Genomic DNA, 25,581 nt, shown 5'->3' with positions numbered 1-25,581 from the left:
TCGGGGCTTTGTTGATCAAGGACAACCAAGGGAGCTAAAACAAGCAGAAAAAGGATACAAAACCTTTCTTAGAGGGTTTTTATTCCCGTTCTGCAGCAGGTTAAGCCAATTGAGGTCAGGAAACTCACTCCATCCAGCTACTTGTCCCTGTGGAAGTTTAATGTAAGGATAGAAATCAGCTGGAGAATGGTTATGGTTGTCTCCAGAATTCACTGAAAGGAGAGGAAGGAAGTTTCCAGCTGCTGCAGTTTCCCATCTTGCTTTCATCTGTGGGGTGTAACACAGAAGTCAGCATTTTTCTTGGGTGGAATTTCCAACTTGACTAAAACTATTAATAATAAAACCCAAATCTGCCAGCATTGACCTGTGCTAAACAGTAGGAGTGCTTAGGTTACAATTAGGAACAGAACTGTTATACATTTTTAAAAGAAAAGAAGAAAAAAAATTCTCAGTTTGCTGAAGAGTTGCTGTTTGAAGCACCAAGTAGTCAATTATTGAGAAGTGAGCTAACACTGCAAGTCTTACTTATTTTTGATATTTTAAAGATTCGCTTCCCAGACAAGACTCTTGGCCTCTTTGTAAATGCAGTGTCTTCTCAATTCAGCTGATGCAAATGTTAAGAGAGAAATCAGTAAATAAGAGCCTTAAAGCAGAATATTTTACAGGAAACAGATCCAATCAATTTCTACTAGATTAAACTTTCGAACAGCTTAAAAGATTATAACTTTCTTCCTCACAGCACTATTAACAGAAATGTCCTAAGAGATAAGATCGCCACCATGCACTTGCACTGGTTTTACAAGTGTGAAGATGTTTGCTTATTACAGAGCAGGGAAAACAGAATTTTGGGGCTTCTACAGCATATATTTTTCATGTTCAGCTCCTGCTAAAAGTCTGGGTTTTGTGGATCTCTGTAGAACATAATGGCTTTAGCTGCACTTCCATCTGCTTATTCTTTCTGCCTTTGTCCCCAGGAGAAGCCTTTTCCTTTCCTTAGCAGTGTAAGCTCAACAAAGCACTAAAGATGATCCCCGCAGTCAGGCATATGCTGAAATTTCCTTGAAGGCAATAAATATGAGGCATGGGCTTAAAACTGTGGTTTCTAAGGCCTTTGCCTGGTAGTGTGTCTGAATAGCCTTCCCCTTCCCCCCCGCCCCAGCCAGGATTACGGTATAGAAAATAATAAACTGCTTTAATAACTTTCTAACAGTATTCACAGGAGAGCCTCTATGTCCCGATTATTTTAATGAATGCAAAAGCCTGCCCCACCTCTGTGGCAGTAATTAATGCTGTTGCCATTCCCTCTCTCTCACTCCTGCAGGCTCTCTGTGGAGATATGTCCGTGCCAGCATGTCTCTCTCTGGGTATATGCCTCCTCTCTGTGACCCGAAGGATGGGCATCTCTTGATGGATGGAGGCTATATCAACAACCTTCCAGGTAGGTGCACAGATCAGTTGGGAGGAAGTTACCAAGATCACAGCCCATCAAACAGTCTGCAAAACTTGGTCCTCTTTTTTTTTTTTTTTTTTTTTTTTCTTTTCCCCCCCAAAAAAAAAACAAGGAGAAAGACTGCAGACACTTTTAATCTCATGATGTTTACCAGGAGTCATTGTTCTCAGTTTCCTAGGTGTTTGCTTTATCACGGCTTTATTAAGACTACTTTTTGTTAGGAAGTGTTTCCTAATAGACATATTCTGAACATATAATGCCAAGCTAATTTTGAATTCATTTTAGTGCTTACTGAAATGAGAGAGCAGAAATTAAACTATCTTCAACTTTTTTGTCAAAAAGTACCAGTTGAATACAAAATAATTCTGAGAAAGCAACAGCATTAACTCTTCGTTGTTCACACTGGTGTCACCCAGAGCCCAAAGGGTTCAGCTGACAGGCATTGGTGTCTTGGTTAGCTGCTAGCACCTGGCAGAGGTGGAATCATGTGGTGTTCAAAAGAGTGCTGTGGAGTTCGGGGTGTTCTGAGGACTGAACCCAAAAGGGTCCAGGGCATGTGAATTCACTTGTGTGTGTTTGGGATGTGTTTTGTGTCAGGGTTGTCATCGTAGTCAGAAAGCACTGGAAGGTGGGTGGCTCAGGAGGGCAGCCAAGATAGAACAGAGATGCGTGGTGTCATTGCATTTTGTGACTATAATTGTGTACAAATAAAGAGGAAGGAATCTAAGTTAGAGACTCCACATCTGAGCAACCTAAGTCATTTACATGTTCCAGACAGACCCAGACTATATTTTTGCATCAGGGCTGTATTTGCCTAAAAACCAGAAATGGAAATAACACAAAATAGGCCCCCAAAATCTGCATCTAACATTCTCTGTTTGTGTCTGTAAGCAAAAGTATGAATTGCAAACCAGAGCACCTTTTCCACCTGCACATAAGTGTCTAAATTAAGCATCTAAATTGGCTTTTCAGAGCTGTGGTTTTCCTACGCATAGCTATTCTGGAAACTGCAACTATCTTGGACTCTGGGGGTGTGCAAGAAATATAAATTAATTCTGTGAGGTACCTGTCCTTCTCTTCCCTCCCTTGGCACTAACCTAAATCCTCACCCGTATCCAAAGGCTGCAGCTAGTCCTTTTACTGACCTTGAAGTAGGAAATGTTGCCTCCTTTCTTTCCCACTTCCAAATAGGAATCTTTTTCTTGGATCCCAAAGCTTTTCCTAGACTGAAATATTCCCAGTCTGGTTTCTGTGCTGCTCCTTTCCTTTATTACCTTCTATCTGCAGAGTTGACCCCTGCACTGCTGACTCTTCTCTTTAAGGATCTCTCTACAGGTCCCCCAGATTTTTTGTTCTCATGAGAACTGCTGCGCGAGGTAGAATTAATGTGGGTTTAATGTGCTCTTTCAGATTATACCTAATATGGTGTAACTATGGCCTCGAGCTCTGTGTCTCATCTTCTCTCCCCTGCTCCCTGCCATATAGTTTTGCTGCTGCCTTCACGTGGCTTCTGGTGACAGTGTGACCTCAGAGAGAGTCAGGTCATCCCACCGATCCAGGGCAAAACATACCCCGTAAGCGATGTTTACCAGAAGTTCAGCAATGGGAACTCACCCTGAGGTTACGCAGGGGCTCGGTCGGTGCACACTGGGATCTCTCTGTTAAAATGGAGCAGGTATGGTAGGAGCCTCCCTGAGAGGAGAGTGGCCTCTTGGCAGAGTTGCTGCAAGTGCTTATACCTGAGGCTGTTCAGACACACTCATGGTGGGTGTAATGTCAGGTTATATACTCCCTAGCAGTACATATGTAAGCTTTAGCTTAGGGGTTGGCAGCTCTGGTACTGATACCACCTTCTTTACCACCAGCTGATGTTGCGAGGTCCATGGGTGCAAAGGTGGTGATTGCGATCGATGTGGGGAGCCGGGATGAGACAGACCTCACCAACTACGGCGACTGCTTGTCTGGCTGGTGGCTGCTCTGGAAGAGGTGGAATCCACTGGCCGAGAAAGTCAAGGTATTGTAGACTTATACTAAAATGGCAGCTGTTTTTATGCACAGAGCAGGAAGCTTCCCTTGTTCATTCAGGGAGCAAGCCTGGTTAACAGACCATCATCTTTCCTGGGTTTGAGCTCTTAGTCATGGACGAATACAGCTGTGCAGTGCCCTGACACCAAAGGAAGGGCAGTGACACGGGAGAGGGTAGAGTCTCTGTCTGGGAAGGGGGTGGTAGAATTGTCAGAGCAAAGAAATGTTTTTTTAGAGGTGTATTAAGTTTTGATAAAGTCAGAATTTATGAATTTTACAGATAAAAGTAGTAACTTTGTCCAATTCTGTGTTTCTATCCTATATGTCTCTGAACTGTTGATTTAGGGAGATTTTAGCACTAGGCAGAAACTAACGTTACTACCACTGATAAACACGGGGCTACAGAGCACAATTTATTTTTTTTCTCTTGTTGCATGCAGTCAGGCCAACTCTGTTACTTATTCTTCTGTATTTCCTAAATTATCTGGCTCTGCAGCTGTCCCCCAAGTGAATGCTGTTTTTTGTTCTTCCCTCCCAGCTACAGTTAACACACTCCTGTGTTGGAATTGGAAGCAAAAAACTTGTTTGTGCTTCCCAAAGTTGGGAAAAATACTACAAACTCTGGGTACTGCTCTGTAATCTAAAGTTTTCCTCTGTGATAACTCCCTTCCCTGAAAAGGTCTGGTCTCCCTGAGAAGTGGCCATTTGGAGTTGAGGCAGCTGTGGAGTGCCCTGCTGTGCCTTGGCAGAGCTGACCATGCTGCTCCCAGCATGTACTGGGAGTGTTTGGTGGGGGAAAATGGAAGACCCTTATGAACATCACTGATTTCTGCCTTGAAGGATCACTGCCCCTCTCACCTCAGCACAGATCTGTCTCTTAAGGTACCACTATATCCCAGAATGAAAGACTCGGTTCAACGTTGAACTGCAGAAATATGTTGGAAGGCAGTTGCCTTTCTGCTGTTGATTATGGAGACTCCTTGGCTAGCTGTCCATGCTGCCTGCGAAACAGATGAAGGTGCTGACGTGTGAAGGCTTCAGCAGGCTTCTGTGTGCTCTTGGCAAAAAAAAAAAAAAAAATCGATAACTTGCTTTTTCTCCATTGTGAATACAGAACATATTCTGAAATTAAATTTCTGAACTAATCATGATTGGTGTATCTGGCCTGCTTGGCAGGTGCTGAATATGGCAGAGATCCAGACGCGGCTTGCATATGTGTGCTGTGTGCGGCAGCTGGAGATGGTGAAGAACAGCGATTACTGCGAGTATATCCGGCCACCCATTGACCGATACGGTACCCTGGACTTTGGGAAATTTGATGAAATCTGTGTAAGTGCATCCTGAGGAAAGCAGTTCCCCGGTATTGCTGTTCCACAGAAATCTGCTGGTTCGTGGTGCTAATTGGTGCCTAAGATGTTGGAGAGTAAGAGAAGTCAGCTGGCACAGAGTGAATAATTGACGCTAAATAATGCTGTGGAATGATATCATGCCTGTGAGATTGGATTAACAGCAGAAATTGAGTTAGTAATCTTTATTGTATAATGACCTGTGAACAGATCAGTTGCCTCACTCTGTTTCATGGCAGTTCTTGCTCAGCTGCTTGGTAAAAACTCTTGGGTGTCTGAGCTGCTTCGGGCAGTTGGGGTTTGTCAAATGGTGTCATTTCTCTCCCTTCATTATGTAGCTTGTTGTTGCATGAAAGATTTGAAGCTGTCTGTAGGGGAGGCCATGAATCACTGAAATGGAGGGCAACACGCTAAAATATCTGGCTCGGTTAACATTTCAACACTTCTATTAATAAAACATATCATCCATAATTCCTCTGCACCTGATAGAGTATCAGGAAAATGGCACCAATGTCAGTGGAAGGACGTTGTAAAAAAGGTAGTACCAGGTTACACATCTCTGGGGTTTAGTTTTGTTTGTTTATGTATCAGAAACCAGCATGGGAAGAACTGACTCCAGGTGTGCACTTGTATTGTCTTAGTGACATAATTCAGCATTGGTTGAGGTAATGACAGCAATGCTGGCTCATTGTCTCTTGTCAAGGAAGTTATTTTACTGTCTCTTTCCATTCTTTGCCCGCTTCAGCCATGCAAACATCTTCCATGTTCAGGTGTTTCTGCATAGCTTTGCTCTTTCAGGCTGGAAACTGCTCCCCAGCCCCCCAAATTTTTCTTTAAGTTGATCTCCTTTATAGATGTAGTGAGAACCTACAACACTCATTAGGCTGCAGATTGATTTCTCTGATACTGTCTTATAAATACTAAACAAAACCAGTAATTAAGCCCTACAGATTCACATTTGAGTGAGTCCTTAAGACCAAACAGCAGCTATTCCAAGCCACCAGCTGTTTTCCCCATTATAAATATTTTCTCAGGCATATAGCTCCTGGGCCAACAGTGCTGTCTGCCAATGGTGGATCTAAGACTTTGCTGGTAAATAATATTCTTCGCTAGATGGAGTGCCCTGGCCGTTTTGAAAACCTTGATGAACGGGTCTGAGTAGTTCATCACAGTAACAGATAGTAAGCTGTCAAATCATTGTTCTGTCTCTGTCTAATTTGGTGTCGTTAAAGAGATCTACAGACACCAGGCAAATTTTTCTCAGTGGAATAAAACTTGAGAAAAGTGCAGTTTCTCAAAGATGTCACTTTCTGTGAGCAAGTTCTTGGCACGAGACGCTGCAGGTATGATTGGGCAGCACCCTCCTGGATTTTCATTCCCTGCAGCATAGCTAAATAACTTCTGTCCACAGGGAAGCTTTAAACTGTGCTGACCTTAAAGGAAAGGGCAATCTAGGCATTCCTTTATCATTATAGGCTATGAAGTAGTGGGGTTTTTCATTTCAGCTATGTACCTGGATTTTCCAGAAAACAGAAATGGGCACCATATAACCATTCCACGCGTTCAAAAGACTAAAAATCCCCTCTTTTTGTCAAAACCCCTCTTCTGTATCAGCTTAGAGCAGTAAGTTGGCTGCATGTCATTTCCCAAAGCTCAGGTTCTCGCAGCTACTTTGAATCAATCTGACCCAGTTGTAGATCTGTCAGGTCCCTTTTCCTCCTGAGTAATCATACCCACCCTGGGCTGAGAAGCTATGATAGATTACAAGAGGTGAATTCCAGCCTGAGTGCCCCCTGTGCTTTGAACCCTGGTCCAAAAACCAAAGAGAGACAATACCAGCTCAGCCAGGGCTGCTTCCAGCACTTGGGATTGCCACACAAGCCTGAGGTTTAGTGCATGCTTCCAGCGCGAGAGCTGGAAATAGGATCCAGGACTCCTGACACCTGTTACCCTGTCCTTTCAATTTGATTTTTCAACACCATTTCTACTGTCTTGTTAGAAAAAGAGTAAGACTTGGAGCAATTGGTTTATTTTTTCTGGTTGTTTCCATGCAAAGGACACAGTGCCGTGTTATTATTCCAAGCACAAATTACTTCATGCTTTCAAATTAGAGGAACATGGAGTTTGTGGGTTTGGTGTTGTCCATGTGCCCTCATTTCTACTCCAGCAAATGGACGCTTGCATGTTCAATGCTATTTGGCTTAACTCATTGCAAGAGATTTTGGAAATGGGTGCCCTATGGTAACTTTTCTTAGCTAGACTTGAGCCAAAGGGGGAAAAGACACAAATTAAGTAATACCTTATTCCAAAGAAAGAGCCAGTACTGGAAAGGTGTATACATATGCATCCAAAGCTTCTCTTTATATGGTGCTATTCTGTGAGCAGCCTGCTTGAAGCCACTGCTATAAAAATAGTTGTGTCAGGTGGCACTTTTCATTGCGTACTGTGGGGCCAAAGGTCAAGTTACCGTTAGGACTTAAAATAGCACCTTGTTTGCTTAATTGTTCCCCTAATTCTTAGGCTGAACAGCTTATGTAGCTAAGGCTGGACGGTAGCAAAAGTACATCCTGGCTTTGGGGTAGACCTCTGGATTTCCTACTGATTTGCAAAAGATGTGACATAATGGTTTTTTAGCTATTAATTACTTTTTCCCCCTGACTCTCTTTTTTCCAGGAAGTGGGATATCAGCACGGGAAAACAGTATTTAATGTCTGGTGCAGGAGTGGGGTCCTTGACAAGATGCTAAGAGACAGGCAAGAGACCTGCAAATCCAAAACTGATGTAAGTGTTCAGTTTAAATGCACTATTCTGCAAGAACTACTTGATGCGCGCCAGTTTGCGTACTGCTCAGAAACTGGGCAGGGTTATGAAGGAGAATGATTGATTGCCTCAAGTCCTTATTGTGAGCATGCAGGTATTAGTTAAAACTGTATTTTAGGCAAGAAAAGGTATGATCAGTTTTTCAGAAGCGTCTTTCCTTGAACCATAGCCTGGGTGAATGAGGTCCTGCATTTGAATCATCAGACACAAGTATGGCCAAAGTGTGCTCTGCTGGAGCCTAAGCTGCGATGTCTGCCTATCCATCCCTGATACCTGGTGCGTGCCCATGCAGAGATCCATCCGTATCCTCAGCAAATACGATGGAGTCTCTGAAACCCCAGGAACTGTTGTAGCACTCTGTAGGGTAGCTTTCCTGTTGCTGTTTCATTCTAACAGGTTCTTGATACCGTGTTTGTAACCTGGAATTGTTCACAACACAAAAGTCCTCAAAGGAAGGCAGGATGCTCACCAGTAGCCAGCATTTTGAGACCTGTAGCTGATGTGTACGTGTTTACACGTCCACCTTTCTTGTCTCCTTCACCGTGTGCATCAGCAGTCTTGAGGGCACTAAATGCTGCTGGCTGAGCTGCCTTCTGCACCGAACACTGGAGTGGAGGGTGTGACTGTGCCCCAGCAGGTCCTGTGAGAGAGGATGGTCCATGGTTTCAGGAGATGGGCCGCTTTTGTACCCATTGCTTGTACGCACCTGTGGACTTTCTCCCTGAGTAATGCTGGGTAGGAATGAGTAAGCTTCTAAGAATTATTTTTCATTTATTCTTGTACCACAAACTTTAGGTGGTGCCTCGATATTGTTCTTCCTACCAGAAACTGGTCTGCCAGGGCAGTGGCGCTCTCCCGCAAGCTGCCCAGTGCTCGTCACACGGGACATGAATCAGGCATTTCGTAGAGCCGTCATTAAGGCTCCTCAGAAGCATGTGGTGCTGTCGAGGTACTGGGTTTCACATACCTTGTTCTGCCCACTTCAGCACATCTGAGCAGTTAATGTACAGTTTGATAAATGCCTGATTATGGTAAATCTACAGGCTACGTAGTGTTGCTGTGTGGTTACAGGCCTGTTAAGATTTCTACTTAAAAGTAGGATAAAACACTTTCGGGTTTACAGTTTAAGGACTGAGGTCATCTTCTAGAGTTGGTGGGCTGACTGAATTTCTTGGCAGGGAAGTTTCAGTTTGTTTTTAAGAAACACCACCTTTTTTAGGACTTGAGTACAATATTATAATATATTGGCTTATTATCCTTACCCTCCTTTCAATTCCTCTGATTTAAAACCCAAGTGTTACAAAAGGCTTCATGTTTTACCCAGTAATTCATCTTTATTGTCTTTTAGAGATAGGGAAATGAGCAGTAATACTTTAAGTGATTGCCAAAGTGTATTAAAACTGTAGTGAGCCTCACTAAGAAAGTCAGTAGAGGTGAAAAATGACACTGAGGATTTGCAGCTCTTCCTGAGATTGGTGGTGGAGCACTTTCAGTAGGAGGGAGATGGTGTGAGCAAGGGGAGAGGAAGGGCAGTACTTGCAGGGATGGACATTAGCCCAGCAACAAGGGGTGGATGACTCCCACATCTGAGCTCATTGTCCTAGACCCCCATTTGTCACCGGAGAGAGATGAGCCTCCGTTAGGGCATGAGTCACTTGACAAAATGGAAATGGCTCCATTGGAATAAGATGAATGGCACCCTCAGCTCCGGCCATGTAAAGGGAGCCAGGGGGACTAACGCTGATGACTTCCGATCATGAGACGAATCCCACCCAAGCTGCCTGGCAGGGTGAGTGGCCATGGGAGGACCACAGAGGGACAGAGCTTTTTGGGAAAGTAGCTGGTGATATGAGTAGCCTGAGGAGCTGCAAAACTCATCAGCGTGTTCTTACTGGGAAGATGACCTGGACTAGGAGATACATTAGTCTGAGCTGCAGATGACGGGCCCCCATTCTGCCTCTGACACCTTGTGTTCAGACTAGTTATAAGCTGGTATGTGTTTGGTTTTGTATATTAATAGTCATAAGGAGAAGTTAAGGGAGAGAAAATTGTGTGTGTCTCAGAAATGGTTATATGTCCTATTTCATCCTCTTAACTTTTATCACCAACGGGTAACAAGCTCAAACATATTCATTGCCTTAACAAGTGATTCTTTTAAAGAAGTCTTCTTTTAAAATTGCCTGTTATATTCAGGCTAATATTTCAGTTAAATCATGATACTACGGCTGTGCATCAAGCAGCATGTTGAACATTTATCACAATCTACCCGGGTTTTTATGGCCCTTCAGCTGCCCTGGAGATCAAACATGTCACGTACTCGTTGTAGACATAGCCTGTCATTGCATTTCCGTGCATGCACTTGATAACGTGGAAGAAAGTGCTGATTGCTGAGACACCAAGATTATGGAAGTAATGCATTCAGGAGAGTGAGTCGACAGACTGCCTGGGTTATGGAGCGGGAACCATCAGCTTTGTGCGTTCCCCCCCAAACTGACACTAAGGCTCAGTTCCAGCCTGTACTCTTGAGGACCAAGGAGGTCTTCTGCTCTTCCTCTGAAAACCCTGGAATCCCGTAAAAACCAAGATTTTTTTCATCTGTCTTTTGTTTCAGTAGATTTTTTTTCTACAAAATAACAAGTATTGCAGGCTCCCACTGGGGTATTGGTTTGGATTTTTTCTTAGGCCATTAGAGTCACTTAAGTCCTTTAGCTCTGCTGTCTTCCGAGGATAACAGCTGATATTTTTAAATTTCCTTTCATTAGTAAAAGCTTTGATGCTCTATATGGTTTAGTTCTTCAGCTATTTCTGGAGCTTTCAACATTTGAGAGAGCTGAGCGTGGTTTCTTATCATCTTGTTTCCATGTCCTAAGCATTGAATTTTTACTTAAAAACTCCAGATATTTAATCATTTAGATACTTTTCCTTTGCTTTCATCGTTCAATCACTGTTTATCTTGTCTCAAAAATGCAAATAACTGAAGACACAAACAACAGGAACCTTACATAAACTTCACTTGAAAAACCCTTACTCTTCCCCAGCACAGAATAATGCAATACTGTTAATTGGATCTCCTCGGGGAAGTTTTGTCTACTGAAGTGTTATTCATAGTCAAAGCTAAATATAATCTAGCAGACTACAATAGTAACTGTCTTTCTCTAATTTATTTAATAAAGATTGTGCCAAAGAGAATACTTTCCTCCTTGGAAAAAAAAAATTATCAGCAGAAAGGTTTTAGAGTAGGTTTCAAATTAATGTGAGACGCTTCTTTGCCTTGTGTTAACTGATGGATGTGTGGTTTCGTCCTTAAAAGTAGTAAGAGGAAGTGCTTAAACATTAAATTCCTGTTTGCAAAGCATCAGACAGGCGTGGGAAGACACCTGGTTTCCAAGTGGTATTCCAGTCTTAGTGCTAAGACTTTGGGGTGTAGCTGCCTCACCAAGCATCCCCTAACAGGCTTACGTGCAGGATCATCTGTATGTCAGTGACTGTAACAGATGCTCCCGTGGGTACGGTCACACTTAACAATTGCCTTCATGGTCATCTGTCCTCACAACTTCTCTGCGGGAGCACATGGGCTGATGGTGGTTTTCCTGAAGCACCTTCTGGCGATGGTTGCTGCAGGATTTTGTTCAGGAGTTCATACAGCGCCCTGGACTTTCATCCCTTCCAAAGCTGGTCCCTGTCTGCTCTGTGCTCCCACAGACAGCCTGGCACATGTCTGCCTAAGTGCTCTGTGCAACCGCTTTGTCCGTGTGGTAAGAGTCCATGTTTTTAGAGTACAGGCAATTGTCTCAAACGTTGCTGTGTCTGCATGGCGGCCAGAGTTTGCACATATCCCTCGCTTAGTCATATGGCACAAAATGAAGACGTAGATGCTTTTTTTTCCCTGTCCTGGGCAACAACGTTCTGCAAACGCTTCGCTGGGGCCATTCACGTCAAATGTTCAAAATGAGACTGGACTGACTCACCTTTCTTGATGGTTCCTTAATGGTCACACTGAGCTTCCTGACTTCTGTATATTTTAAAGTGTGTGTCCTAAGCTACTGCTGTTTCATTTCATACAGGTATTTTTTAATTCCCTCTGGGCTTTTCTCTGTCCACTGCTCCCCACCAGCTGTTTGTCCTGGATCTGCACCTTACTTTAGCTGTACCAAATTACATCAAAAGTTAGTTACGGATTAAAGGTCAACCGAGAGCAATCTGCTGCAGCTGTAATGGGCTTCTGCTGTGACCCCCATGGGGGCTGTATGATTCATAGTATCGGTGCTCTTGCCAGAAGAGCAAAGAACTGCTCATAAAACCCCTGTGTTAGGCAACTGCCCTGTCTGGAAGCACGTGGACGGGTCTGGGCCTTTAGAAAGATGACTGTCACAGCAATTCCCAACAGCCCAATGCTGATAACATGCCCCGTGCCAGCTCTTCCCTGTCTCTCTCCTCTGGGGGTGTGTGCTATTGTACTAATTAAAATTACTGGTTTTAAAACAAGGTGAGGGGTGTTGGTAGTGACCTTGTGCCCTGGCCCTGAGAAGGCAGGTGGGGCTGCTCATGGCACGGCATGAAGAAAGACCAAAACGGTTCTTAAATGCCAAAGCTGGGTTTTATTAGAGGAGAAACTGGAGCAGGCAACCCTGCAAAATAGAGAACACTCAGCCCACTGCTTGGTTGAGACAGAGTAAAAATAGAAAGGGTTCATTGAAAAGAGGAATTACATACCTCAGGCTCTTACTCGCTGCAGCGTCTCCAGTTCCATGGCTTGCTGGGGTCTCTGGGTGGCTCCTGGTCACCCCAGTGCCTGCGCTGCTGCTGCCCACCTGTCTGTGCAGCCTCCCATGGCATCAGTCTGCAGGCTCAGGGCTGGACCACGTGCACTGTCCCACCTGGGCACTGGGGCCTCTTCTCCTTCTCCCAAGGGAAGGCAAAAGCTCCCTGGGGGCTGCACCTGGTGCAGCTGGTCTTTTTTATAAAGTAACAGTGATGGAGAACAAACAAGTAAAATGAGCACTGTCTATCAAGGAGTCCAGACCCTCTGGTTCTTGTCTTTGTGGTCTTTTCTATAGTTTGCTAAATTTTTAATAAGGCTTCTTGTTGCGTGGATGGAGAAGGAGCCATTAGAGGTTGTCCCACTGTTTGCACATGGGAATCCCATCTCTACATCAGGAGAGTTGCTTTGAGAATTTCTCACTGATGAGTAATGGCTTTTGAGGGGGCAATCGTGGAGAATTTGTGTGTCTGGAGCTTTGTCTGTTCAATATCGTTTTTATACAGTCTTGGCTTGTTTGAATTTTTTTGTGTGTATTTGTTAACATACCCAAAACTTACCACTGTGTTTCAGAACGTAACCTGTCCCACCACCTCTTTTACGGACCTGGCAGAAATCGTGTCAAGGATCGAGCCTGTGAAAGCACCTGTGGCAGACGGTGAGTGGGGTGATCCAGCCGGCACTGCAGAAGTGTTGGGAAGGGCAGTGAGGCAGGGATGGCTGCTCACTTCTCCTGTGCCTTTTCTAACTGCTTTCTTTTACCACCCCATGCTCTAAGCTGTGTCGGTTCAGGGCTGGCTGCTAGGTCTGGTGTCAGCTGAACAAAGCCGGCAGTGGTGGGCTGTCTCCCTGCTTCACCCAGAGCCTCTGCCTGCAGGTGTGCCTGAGCTTGCCCCAGGCTAGACCCTCCGCATCCCTCTCCTGCTGCCTCCTCCGGGAGAGGCTGGGAGTCAGATGTTCTTGCCACGGCAAGACATCTGCTGTCAGCCTGTTACCAGTGTGGTCCAGCGTGACTTCCCAGTGGGAGCAATTCCTAGTCAACTTAGTCTCATCTAAGTGAAATAACAGATGTGGCAACTCCTGCAAAGACGAGCTTTCATCCCTCTTGTGCTGGCCCATGTCCTTGTGATGGCTTCGCTCTTTGGTCCATGTCCTTTTGAGATGGGAGGAGGCTGATTTAAAGCTTTGACTGAAGGATTTTTTCCCTGCTGTCGTGAGTAGGATCTGGAGTGACTCACTGGCTCTGTTGCTTTCTGTACACTCCTGTTACGGGGAGCACTAGTGAACTAAGGAGGAACAGGTAATGGCTCTCCCGCACTCAAGTGCCTTGTACCTCAGCTGTGCCCTGAGGAGCAGTTCCCTGTACATGCCATAACCGAAGCTTACTTAACAAAAAGGATCAGAGCTTTGCAGGCCTGAAATCTCTGAGCATTTCATCAGTGCTAGAGCTCTTTATAAACAGTCTCTCCCTTTCTGCAAGAATGAAAATCGGGAGAGGGAAATCTAAAGTTAGCAGTCCTCCCATCTGTGACTGTTTGTAGAGATGTCCCTGTGGTAATTTGAAATGCTAATTGCAATCATATGCCTTATGAAGAAAATATTAATCAAATGTGGTTGAAACAGCCATTGCGAATAAGAATGAAAAGTTCATGTAACATGGTTATTTAAGGCATAGGCATTGAGACCTGCTAAGATTTAACCAGTGTACTGGGACAGATCTTCCTCCTTTATATAGTTTCTGATTATTTGCCCCCATTAGGAAGATCTGCTTTCTGCTGGGTGAGGCCGTGAACACGAGCGTAACAAAGGGACACGTCTTTCAAAAAGTAGATATGGGAGATTTTGGGCTAAGGAGGGACTGTGCTACCTGGGACGGGATGGGCAGGTGCCACGTGCTTCCTGTGGATGCTGAAATCTGTTGGTTGTAGAGAGTCCAGAGGAGGGGGGAGGATGGCAGGAGAGACTTGTGCGTGAGAGTGCCATGTCTTGAAGGACCCTTTATATTCATCTTGGGGGTGACTCCATGCGCTGCCTGCAGGGACCTGGCCCATTTTTCAGTGGGCAGTCGCTGTGAAGGCATTCCTCTGAACATGGCATCACTTTGGTGCCTCTGGGATGGCATTGCTTTTTGCTAAAGAGGTATCTGGAGCTATGGGGGAAGCGGCCTGTACTGAGGCGAGCTCAGATGGAGGGTGACACCTCCCTGGCAGTGGCCTTGCGGCTGTCAGATGGTTCCTTGTGCATGGTGGTGAGCCTTTGCATTTATCTGCTTGTGACAGTGGTGAAGATGGTCTGACTGCTTTTGTCCCACGTAGGTAAGAAGACAGGGTGCTTCTTGGTAGCCTGACTGTGAAATGGTACTGTCAAAGAGCGTGAAACCTTTTTTGTCCCTGGAAATCCCTTCCTGAGTGAGATCTCAGAGCACAGGGATTTAGAAAGGCTCTGCCTGTCCTGACAGCACACTGCAAGTCTCAGGCTGGGTGGAGAAATTATGTCAATAATTTTGTTCTAAAGAAAGAAAATTACAACGATCATATTCTGATTGACTGGGAGAAGGAGAAAGTGTCAGTAGGAAGGCTGAAAGGCCCTGACGGGCAGAGGCTGGTCGAGCCTCCAGGTCAGAAGCCGTATCTTCTTGGGGGAAAGGGCAGTGTAGTTTCTTCTCCAATCTCAAGTAAACTGAGAGCAATGATTGAAACTATTTAAAAAAAAAAAAGTGAGCAGAGGGAAGCCAGGCGGAGCCCTGCGCTGGACCTAGGGTACCTGTACTGCCAGTAAGCAGGTGGGGAAGTGTCTGTAGGAGAACAGGAGCTCATTTTCACAGCTGAGCCACTGCAGTATTTGTGGCCGTGTTTCTGTCCTGCATCCAAACACTTCCTCATTTGGGATTTTCTGTCTTTGTTCAGCTGTAATTGTGTTTTACGCAGCCAAGGCCATGGCCAGGGGAGCACAGCTGCATCCCTGGTCATGCTCCCACCTGTAAGGGATTTCTGAGGACCAAAGTTGCGCAGGCTCTTTGGTGATTTCCTACAGCAGGTTTCATGTCTCATTTTTCAAAGCAGTGATGCTTTGGACTGTCCTCATGGCCAAGTCTCACAGTGTGAGGGTGAGGTAGCACGCTTGCTGCACGCAATGGCTGAAGGAGATCAAGTCACGTAGCAGAGCAATTGTAGCAACAGTCATTTGGATGAAAAGATTTGGGAAACAGAAACGTCAGTCATGGTGTCAAATTACTGGTTTTGCAATACAGCTGAAGCCAGAGACATCCCAAAACTTCTCAAGGGACACAATTATTGGGCACTAGGTCACCCTCAGCATCTTTGCTGCTTAAAAAGTACTTTTATCAAGAAGCACTAATGCCCCTTAGGTTGTGATGAGCTACCACATTCCCTGATTTACATTGAAGCCTGTCAGTGTTACTGGAACAGAAACCCTCTAGCCACACAGCGCTGATTTTCTTCAAATGTGGTGTGTTGCCTGCAGAAATCAGGCTATAAAAGAAATGCTAAAAGCTACAGAATCACAAAGCAGATCTTTGGCACAAGAAGTGGTCATGTGCTCTTCCTGTGGTGAACATACTCCCCCCACTAACGGTAGGCTTGGGTACCCTTCCCTGGTGTAATGTCCTCTTCACTGGCTCATCTTCGAGCTGCAGTGTTTGGGTGTTGGTGTGTCGAGCAGGGCAACGAGGCCTTAGTCCTGCTTGATGCTTCTGGGTGTTTTTGTAGCGTAAAGCAGCAGTCGCCCTTTGAGCCCCAGACACTCAGCGTTGAACGGGCAATGGAAGCTGATGTTTAGGGACAGCAGGGCCACTTTCTTTTCTCCTTTCCCCTCTTGTCCTCCAGCACCCAGAGTTACTGTGTGAAGGATGTGAGAAGGGACACTCCTCTCTTGTTTTTTGTATAACGACCTGTTAAATGCTGAACAGTGCTTGGAAAATCAAGGATTTTGGTTTTGTTGGTAGTCAGTTTTATTGGAGCTGTAAACTTCAAACTATTGTTTGTGCTGTCTGTTGCTCCTCAGATGGGTTTCCAGTTTCTCTGGTGTGTTTTATCAAAGATTGATTATCAGTAGTGTTTTTAGTATAAACTAACAATAATTATCTGATCCACAGTAAAAAAAATATTAAAAAATAAAAAAAAAGACCAAATGTCTTTAATCCTAATGTTCTAGTTGGTTGTAGTTACTGTGTTAGAAGTAAATGCTGTGGAACAGACTGTGCTGTTGTCTTCAGTGTGGAGCAGATGCTATTGACTGTTCCGAAAAGAAATACTTAATCAAGAATCCGGTTTAAACACAAGCCGCTTTCTTCACTAGTGGGCTGAAAAACAGGTATTGCTTCAGCCACTCAAAGCACATGTGAGTTAATTTGTGAAAGTGGCAGAAAAACTAGTGTCACACAAAAATTATTTTCTGCCATTTTAACATCTTAACTTGCATTCTGAAAAACTGCGTGCCACAGACGCCACACCAAAAGGAAGGTGGCCATCTGCCACTTGCTTTGTTTTGCTGCCTGCATGCCTTGGTTTCATGTTTGGTTGGGATCGGGCTCTGCAGTGGCTGCTGGTGCGTTGTGTGGTGTCCTGGGGCTGATGACGGGCGTCTGCCCTGGCACATTCGTTGAGTGTTGAGCTGATGTGGGAGAGAGTCAGGCCTGTTAGCAGGTGACTCTCCTGCTGTCTGTTTTACAGACCCTAAAGTGATCTCCAGGTGCTGGAAGAGGCACTGGCTCTGCACTGATGTATCTTGTTCCCTGGGAGCAGGCTTCGGTGCTGGGGACTGGGGGCTTGGTCACGTGTCCTGCTGCTGACTGCTGTGTCTCAGTGTGCAGAGCTCTTAAGCTTCCCTAAATTATGTTTATCTGCTGGATTACCAGAGGGAGCAGGTGATGGGCCCCTGTGGAGAGGAAGGGAGCGTATAAGTCACCTCCCCTGTGGATCGGAGGTTGTGAGACATGTAATTATCATCTCTGCACCAGGAAGAGCTCAGTCTATGCCTGGAAGTCCCTGTTTCCAGTGAGTCTGTGACTGCTGTGTCCAGGGGAGTTTGGATTGGTAGCTCACAGGCATATCTTCCGAAGGTATTCTACAGGTCTTGTCTGGTCTGATGGGTGGGAGACAGCAGCTATTCTGTGAAGAGAATTCACCAGGGAGCATCTCCCCATTGCCAGTGTCTGTGTCCCATCAGGCTGGGCAGCCTGGGCCCACTAGGATAACACGGACAGTTTGCTGCTCTTGCTGCAGACTCTTTAGATTCTGGAGGGCTCCAGGACACCAGTTCACATATAGGACACAGTTTATTTGTGATCTGGCTAGAGAGCTGATATCTGTGCTTGAGTAGTCCCAGTCCACTGAGCTGTAGAGAGTTGGCCAGCAGTCACTCTGCCCTGCACCAGTGCTCAATGGAGACAGCTATCATTCCTCTTCCTGTTTTTTCTCTCTCTCTGAATGCTAGTTAAAACCAGTGTTTTTTCTCTCTTCTCTCTATAGATGAGTCAGACTACCAGACTGAATACGAGGAAGAAATTCTGGACAACCAGAAGGATGATTATATCAATTTCGTAAGCAACCAGGTTGAAGAAGACTCTGACTCGGTACGAACTGCCCTGGACACAGGCAGTGCCTGTGTTGTTGCCAAGTCCTGTGTGAATGGTGTGCAGTGGGGGTGAGGTGGGGTTGTCAGGAGGGATGCTGAGAGAAGCATCTGGAGGGGACTTGCTGAGGAGGACTGTGCAGAAATAAGTTTGCTTTTCATGTGGTACAGACACTAAACAATGCATGCTCACCCTGTTCAGGTCAGTCATCTACAGTGGTGCTGTGTGTGGCAAAACCTGGCCATGGTTAAAACCTGGCCACGCAGCTCCATGGGTTTGCTTGTGAGGTGGGTCAGGGCTGGAGAGCGTACAGCATGAGGAGAGTCTCAGGGAGCTGCTTCATCTGTCTTGGAGGAGAGAAAGCGGAAAGATGATGTGGCTGCTGTCTGCAGCTGCCTGCTAGGTGGTTATGGAGAAGATGGCAGGAGAGATTCACAGCAAGAAGATAAGAGATGACAGACACAACTTGTGCTAAAGGAAATCCTCACTGGGTGCAGAGGGAAATATTTCCCAGTAAGCATGGCTGAGAACCACAATAAGCTGTGCAGGGAGGTGGTGGAAACTCCATCCTTGCAGATACTTGAAAACCATATAGATGCCCTGAAGAACCAGATCTAGCATTAGAGTTAGCCCTGCTTAGAGCAGAAAATTGTATTTTACCTTCCAGAGGTCCCTTCCAACCAAAGTTGTTTGATTCTGTGGGACATCAGGTCCACCCTGAGGAAAACTTGCAGTGAGGCCAGACTTCACACAATGTGGCCCACAGCCTGAGAAGCAAAGCTCAGAAGGGTCAGATCCCAGCCACTCTTACACCGGCTAGAGTGGCCAGCAGGTTTAAAAGGTGAAGCTGCCTGTTGTGCTGGACATGAACAGTTTCTCAGTGGGAGCATGTGAGCAGTTTGGGAAGGTGCCCGGCCTGTGTAGCTGCCCACATGAGGAAGTAAGATGGCTTTGGTGCTTTGAGTGAGGAGCTGGAGTGATGGCATAAATATTTTGTTTGCTGGGCTCATCTCTGGTGGGTAATGGTTGGTGGACAAAGAAGAGGTGGAGGGGAAGAGGACAGATTTTATGCAGCTCAGAGAGGATGCTGAAGAATGAATTTGTGCTTATTTATTTATTTCTCCTTCAGGATGAAGATATGCAGATAAGAAAGCGCAGGAATCTCCCCAGTGTGGACAGCCAGGCAAGCAGCACAGGAGAGCCAGGCTAGCACTCAGAGTCTGACCTTGCTGGCTGAGAGCTACATCCCATTCATACTGACAGCAGCCATATTTATTTATTAAATATTTAAAAAAAACAAAACAACGTCTAGTTGAAATTAAGTAAGCTTTCATCCTTCTCTAGACAGGGTATGGGGCATTCAGCTGCCAGTGCTAAGCAAAAATATCTGCATCACGCCCAAGTCCCTTTGGACCTCCCATGAAGGGTGGCTGACATGTGCCATACTCCCTCATACAGGTGCCAGTAGGAGTGGCCGGTTGTTAATCTCTCTAAGACTGGCAGAGGGGAAACGTGCTGGGAACGTGCAGTTAAATGCTGCCTTGATTTTTGCTGCTGTATGTTCTAGTCGCTGTTTTTACTGCGAAGGCCCAAAGGATGATGGGATATTATCCTGCTGTGTGCTGAAAAGGCTCTGAGCAGCAGCACTGGAGAGAGGGAGGGTTTTGTGGGTCACAGCAGCGTTGCTTTCTTTTCATATGAATCGGGTAACTGTGTAATTAACTCCTCAGTGACTTTCAACCTCGTACTTGTGAGCAGTGCTCTGACAGGAGCAAGTCTGAATGTATTTCACTTGAAATCTAAACCTAAGAAATCAATTAATGTGAACACTAGCTATAGAGCCTGTATCCTCAAGCCATCAGAGAACATTTATGGATGGATCATGGAACTGACACATGGCGGGCAACTTCGGAATCACGACTTGGCTGTATTTGCCCTGTGAAATAAAGTTATTCTGCTGGATTGAAATGTCTGCGTGGTTCTTTTGTGTTGGGTCCCACAAAGAGAAAGTTGTCAACGACTAAGAGCCCAATTTGCCTCTGCTTATATCAGACTTGCAAAGAAACACATGTGGTTTTCAGTTCCTAACCCCAGCAGGAGTCACTCAGTGTATTGTCAAGCATTGGAAAGAAATCTCCAGTGCTCTTCCCCCTTGAGGGCTGCAGCAGTCGATGTGAGTTGGACCGTGTTCAGAAGTCCCCCGGTGCTTGCTCTTCTTGTCTCACATCTGTTGTTGCTGATGGCTCCACTTGGCTGGATAATCAAGCTAATTCTTGCTTTATGTAAACTCTTCTGCTCAATGCTAGCACTAGGTGCTGTTGCCTTGAAGGGATTTGTCATCCAACCAGAGCACTGAAGACACTCCTCAAAGCTGCGTCCTTTGCTGAGCTCTCCTGGCTCTCTGATGTGAAGTGCATCAGCAGCCAGTGGTGTTGCCTCCAGGCATGACCAGAGCCGGGCAGCACAACGTTGAGGCCAGAAACGTGTTTGGTGGCACCACCAAGGACCATGGTGGTTGCAAGTACTGTGAAGCGTGACGTGTTCTCTGCACTTAGCCTCCTCTCCCATCTATATTCCCTTGTGGCACAGGCTCTCCATCTCTACCTGCCTGCCCTGCATTGTGTTTTCCTCCATTGTGTCCATGAATGTGTAGCCTTTACCCAGGAAGGCCATTCCTCTAATACAAAATGATATTTTCAAGTGCCAGAGCTTCAGGTCAGTGTTTTGTTCACAGAGGGACTCCAGCCCTCCCCTTGGTGAGACCACTCAACCCGGCTGCACCTCCAGCAGGCCCCAGGCCTGTCCAGAAGCGATGGAAGTGATCAGAAACCTTCCCTGCAAGGATCATCCAGATATTTGATGCAGATTTTGGTTAATACAATTGTACAGAAAATGTTGCAGTTGCTGGAGGTTGTTCCCTGCTATTGGGAAGAATGAATTCTTACAAAGAAAATTTAAAAATGGCTTTTGAAGTGGAGGTAGAGCAGCCAGCAGCTGGGGGCTTTTGTGGAGGCACAGGCTGCCTGTTGGGCTGGAGAGATTTAATTTCTGTTGAGATTGGTTACAGGGTGGTGTCGGTGCCTGTTACAGGGAGGGCTTGTAAGCTGGGGACAAGCCTGGGAAGGCTGGGTGTGAGTTGCAGGTGAGTGCCCACCTTACAGCTCTCTGCTTTGTTTCTGCAGAGCGGCTCTGAGCAAACACAAGAGGAGCATGTCTCGTTCAGCAGCAGCACAATTTAGAGCTTCGTGTTTTTCTGATGAGAGGATGTAAACCTGATGTGAGTCCCTTCAACATCTGTATTTATAGGTGGTTACAGTACAGGAACCTTTCTCTGGGAAATGAGGAACAGGGCTAATCCTAGAGATGACTAAGGTCTTCTGATTGCCTTTACTGAGCTCATCCCAGGCCAGTGGTCTTCAGCCTTAGAAGGATATGCTTAAAAGCAAAAGTACCTTCAGCAAAGGTTATATCTTTGCATGGAGCCTCCAAACCTCCCGGCGATGGACGGATGTGGTTTGTCAGAGACCTGCGTTGTGCTTCCCGTAGCAGCAACCGGTTCTGCTTGTTCCCTTTGCCCCGGCTGCCGAGCAGTCTGGAGCAGGACGGGCACCACAGGTTATTCTCCAGAAGGATGACAGGTCTGTCAGCCTGAACCCAGCTCTTCTTGTATTGCTCTGTGCTGTTCCAGGAGAGCTCTTCCCCTCTGTTCAAACAGGTAATTAATTTCTGAGTTTGTGTATTTTAACTCTAAACTTCCTGGCAGCCAGACTCACTCCTGTAGCCTGGGTATGAGCCGGTGGGCTTGTGGCTGCATAGGTTGAAGGAGTTGCAGAAAACAGAAAAATACTAGGCTCCTGGGTGTGCTAATTAGAGCTTCCATATTTGCTTTGTGCCCTGTTCCACAGGGAAAAGGCACTTAGTTCAGATGTAGGAAGACAGAAGATAAACCTTTGATGTGAGACTGAAAATCTGTTCTAAATAATTGATCACAACTTTCCTCCCTAGCTGTGCTCTCCATAGCTGAGCCCTGGATGTTAAAACAATATTTTCTTCGGAGCAGAGGAATGTAAAACAATTATGGTACAACTTTAAAAGCAAAATTTTTTTTTTCCAGCTTGTTTTGCTGCTGGCTGTGGTCTGCCCAGCTGCCTGGTCAGGCAATGCAGGGTCCTATTGGTGGTTCAGCCCTATCCTGCACTTACACTCAGGTGCATCCTAATGGTCCTACACTCGCATGTGTAATTCCCCATTTGGAGGTTTTAAACAGTCCCTGCCGACTTAGACACCCAGCCCTGTGCTAAGGTGTTGGTGCTGGATCATCCCTTCATAACCCAGCCTCTACAGTGACAGTCCTGTTGCTGCTTTGCTAGAAATGGAGCAGGAGAAGGGTGGTTTGGAGGAGCCCAACTCTGCCTGTTTCAGCTGTCCTGGCCTGGGCCACCATCCTGCCAGTCTTTGCTGGCCCAGTGGGTGCTGACTTTGGCTGGAAACCGCCTGCTCTCCCTGCAATTTCTTCATGCATGTGTTACATCCCCTAAAAGGTAAAGTCTGACCAGAAGCTGGATGAATTTGGCCCTACTGGGGGAGAGAAAACAGTTGCTGAGACCTGAAGGTTTCATCTCAGGTGAAGAGGACATGGAGCTTATTCCCACAGCAAGCCTGATGCCAGCCAAGGCCAAACATGAGGTAGCAGGATTGGAGCAAGGTCCTGAGGAACCAGGGCTCTGAGTGGTAGCTGCAGTGGGAAGGGTTCCCCTCAAGGCCTTTGACTTCACACGTCTGATGGTTGCCAACTGCTGGGGGTAAAGCCTTGAATGAGCTTTCAGAGACATGTCCCAGGGATGGATTCACAGCAGGTCAAGTGCAAGTCCTGCTTAGTGGCCTGGGCTCAGCTCCTCCAAGCAGCCAGCATGGAGAAGCGGGGTGAGAAATGCCCATGGGTGCAGCATGTGCTGCCCAAGGGCTCTGCCAGTGACTGTGGCTGGCTGTGCTGAGGGGACAGACGTGCCGCAAGTCAGTGATTTGAGAACCAGGCACCCGCTGGAGAGGGGAAGCCATCGAGGAAGGAGGGTGTTTGGGATAAATTTGTATACAGGACTCCAACACCGGCCCCAGTCCCTGCAGGGGAAGAGCTGACAGCGCAGCTGCCATCGATGCCTGGTGAGGGATGCTGCAGCCAGGCTCTCCAAACCTCCTGTGCTGGTGAGCGGTGGCACTCCTGTCCCCACAGGGCAGCACCTTGGGCCTGACCTACTGCAAATGGCTCAGTGCAAGTAACAAACCTATTTAGTTGCTTCATTAACATGGCCTCATGAGCGGTTCAGCTCTTAAAAGACAGCTCCAGTGGGGTTTGGGAAGAACAAACCACTGTTGCCCACACTGTGGCAGCTGGAAGCACCTGTCCAAAATCTCCAGGAAGCCTTGCCTGGGCAGGGGGAGAGCTTTGATCTTATGCTGTCAGGCTCTGGCTCGTGCACAGCTGTTTGTGATGGTTCCTGCTGCCCCTTCTCAGGTTTCTCACCCTGTGCGGAGCCAGTTGTGTTCCTGCAGCCCCTCTGAGCTTTGCTCCTCTGGCAGGAACAGCCAGGGCTGTGGTGGGAACCTGCGATGCTCCTTCCCTGGCAGATGTCATTCTCACTGCGTGTTCTTCCAAAATTAATCTCATCTTATTTACTCATGCTCCCCTGACCTCCTCTGACATGTGATTTTCCTTGCATGCCGCCTGAGGACTGTGTTTAAGCTGTCAAGATGCGGGGGCTTTACTGTGCCTCTGGGTTTAATTTACTGATGCTGTGAGTAAGAGCCGGTAATAAAATCAGCAAACAAGAAATACAGCAAATATTTGTCTCTCCCACAGGTGCTCCATGAGGCCGGACTGGCACCCACTGCTGCCCACTGTGCTGAGAGCCCTGTTGAAACGTGGCCACGGGATGCCACAGGACCATGGCTTCCCAGAGGAGCCGGGGCAGGATGCATTGGGGTTGTTAAGATATTGTTTGTTCGATAAATGTGATTTTGTGATATTGCTTTTGCTGGCACTAGGGCATAGACTCCCACTAGTGGTCCCTTCCCGGCTGATAGCTGATTTCTCTCCCATTGGGTCTGGTGGGGTTTGTGTCCGTGCTCCTTGTCCCCATCCCTCCTCGAGTCATGGAGAGTCTGACCCTCCTTTTCCCAATGACCCTAATTTGGGTTTTGATATAAATAGTGCTGAAAGGTGCCAGGAGCTGGCAGGGAAGCCATGCCTGTGCCCATGTCCCACACCCAGGAGCTGCCTTGGGAAACAGAGATGGAGCGCAGCTGCCTGCAGGCGCCAGGTGTGAAAGCTGGGAAATGCCAGCATGTCTGGCTTGCTGCAGCCTGAGGACATCCATGCTGGGCAAGTCAGCACTGCCAAACTTCCTTCCCTTACTGAAATCAAGGCTTTTAGGGGAAAATGTGGCACTAGCAATTGCAATAAAAGCATTGGCCTGTTGTTTAAAAAAAAATAATGATAAGGGAAAGCAAAACTAAAGCAGCATTAATGTTCATCACAGTTTTAGAAGTGAATATACCGTAAATCTATATAATTGTGTGTTGGGATTGTTCCTGGAGACATGCTGCACGCTGCAGGAGCAGCCCTGAACAGCATTTCGAGCACTGGGAATGCACCTGGGGCCTGAGTGTTAGCGCAAACATGGCATTTTCACTGGTAGTCGACAGAGCCACTGTCACCACTTTCTGCTGCGGCGGCACCCACAGGGACGACTCTTAATTAAGCCTCACTCTGTCGTTGGGGCTATGGACAGGAATGAGCTTCCTGTCACGAAGCAGCCAGGCCTTCAGTTCTGGAAATGCAGTCAAGTTTATCAGTGAGGAGTGACGTTTTGGTCCAACATGGCCTTGGCACAGAACTGTGCTGTGCTGAGCTGATTCCAAGCCCCCCTGGATAGCACAGGACATCCCTGGCGCCAGGCAGGAGTTGGTACTGATGAGGTACAAACACTAACAATGCTGCTGGAAACACTTACTTTTGGAAATCTTGTCTTTAGCAGTGGTATCTGTTGGGGAGGACAGGCTTAGCAGCACCAGCGGGCAACACTGTCCGCGCAGGAACGAGCACAGCTCTACATTATAGCATGCATGCAGTGTGTAATTTGGGATCAGAAAGAACACCAAATGTGCATTAATTTTAAATGTACCATAAATGACACATTTTTTCCTTGAAGAAGGCACATTAGATGTCATGCACAGCCACAGAGGAATATGTTGAATAAGGCTGGTGCCTCACTTGAGCAGCCCTGACCTGCCCACATGTCCCCTGGCAGGATGGGGTGAGCTCTGTGCTGTACGGGTGCTTGAGTGCATTGCTGCTGCGTGAGCCACCTTGGGTGGTCACGTGTGGCCCCAAATGCTCCGTTTGTCCTTGGTGTTGACTGCCAGGGTGCTCTGCACCCCACTGGGCTCAGGGAGGCACAGCGGGGTGCTTTCTGGCACTGGCTGTGCTTGTGGCTGTATTTGCATCCGATATTTTTTTTTTTTTACTCTACCTCGGACGCATGTGTGCCCTCTTCACGGGCTGAGTTGTGAAACTCTTTTTCCTTGCAGT

The 25,581-nt window shown here is 46.6% G+C and overlaps 1 protein-coding gene across 3 annotated transcripts in view; it reads left to right on the top strand.

Annotated features, from left to right (window-relative positions):
* PNPLA7 (patatin-like phospholipase domain containing 7) overlaps positions 1-19,870 on the top strand; it is a 130,184-nt gene extending 110,314 nt beyond the window's left edge. For 2 of the 3 annotated variants that reach the window (XM_010571048.1, XM_010571049.1), the window contains exons 30-36: positions 1,322-1,438; positions 3,316-3,464; positions 4,652-4,804; positions 7,495-7,602; positions 12,974-13,058; positions 17,890-17,993; positions 19,123-19,869. In XM_010571048.1, the coding sequence (XP_010569350.1) occupies positions 1,322-1,438; positions 3,316-3,464; positions 4,652-4,804; positions 7,495-7,602; positions 12,974-13,058; positions 17,890-17,993; positions 19,123-19,203 (797 nt within the window). In that variant the 3' untranslated portion in view covers positions 19,204-19,869. Of the gene's footprint in view, positions 1-1,321; positions 1,439-3,315; positions 3,465-4,651; positions 4,805-7,494; positions 7,603-12,973; positions 13,059-17,889; positions 17,994-19,122 lie in introns of all 3 variants that reach the window. The other variant, XM_010571050.1, reaches the window with a different exon arrangement.
* Positions 19,871-25,581: the final 5,711 nt, after the last annotated feature.

This window comes from Haliaeetus leucocephalus, unplaced genomic scaffold (assembly GCF_000737465.1).
Source record: "Haliaeetus leucocephalus isolate CR32 unplaced genomic scaffold, Haliaeetus_leucocephalus-4.0 Scaffold306, whole genome shotgun sequence".
In the NCBI taxonomy this organism is placed as follows: Eukaryota; Metazoa; Chordata; class Aves; order Accipitriformes; family Accipitridae; genus Haliaeetus; species Haliaeetus leucocephalus.
The sequence above is the reverse complement of the archived record's forward strand: the minus strand, read 5'-3'. Positions and strand labels throughout refer to the sequence as shown.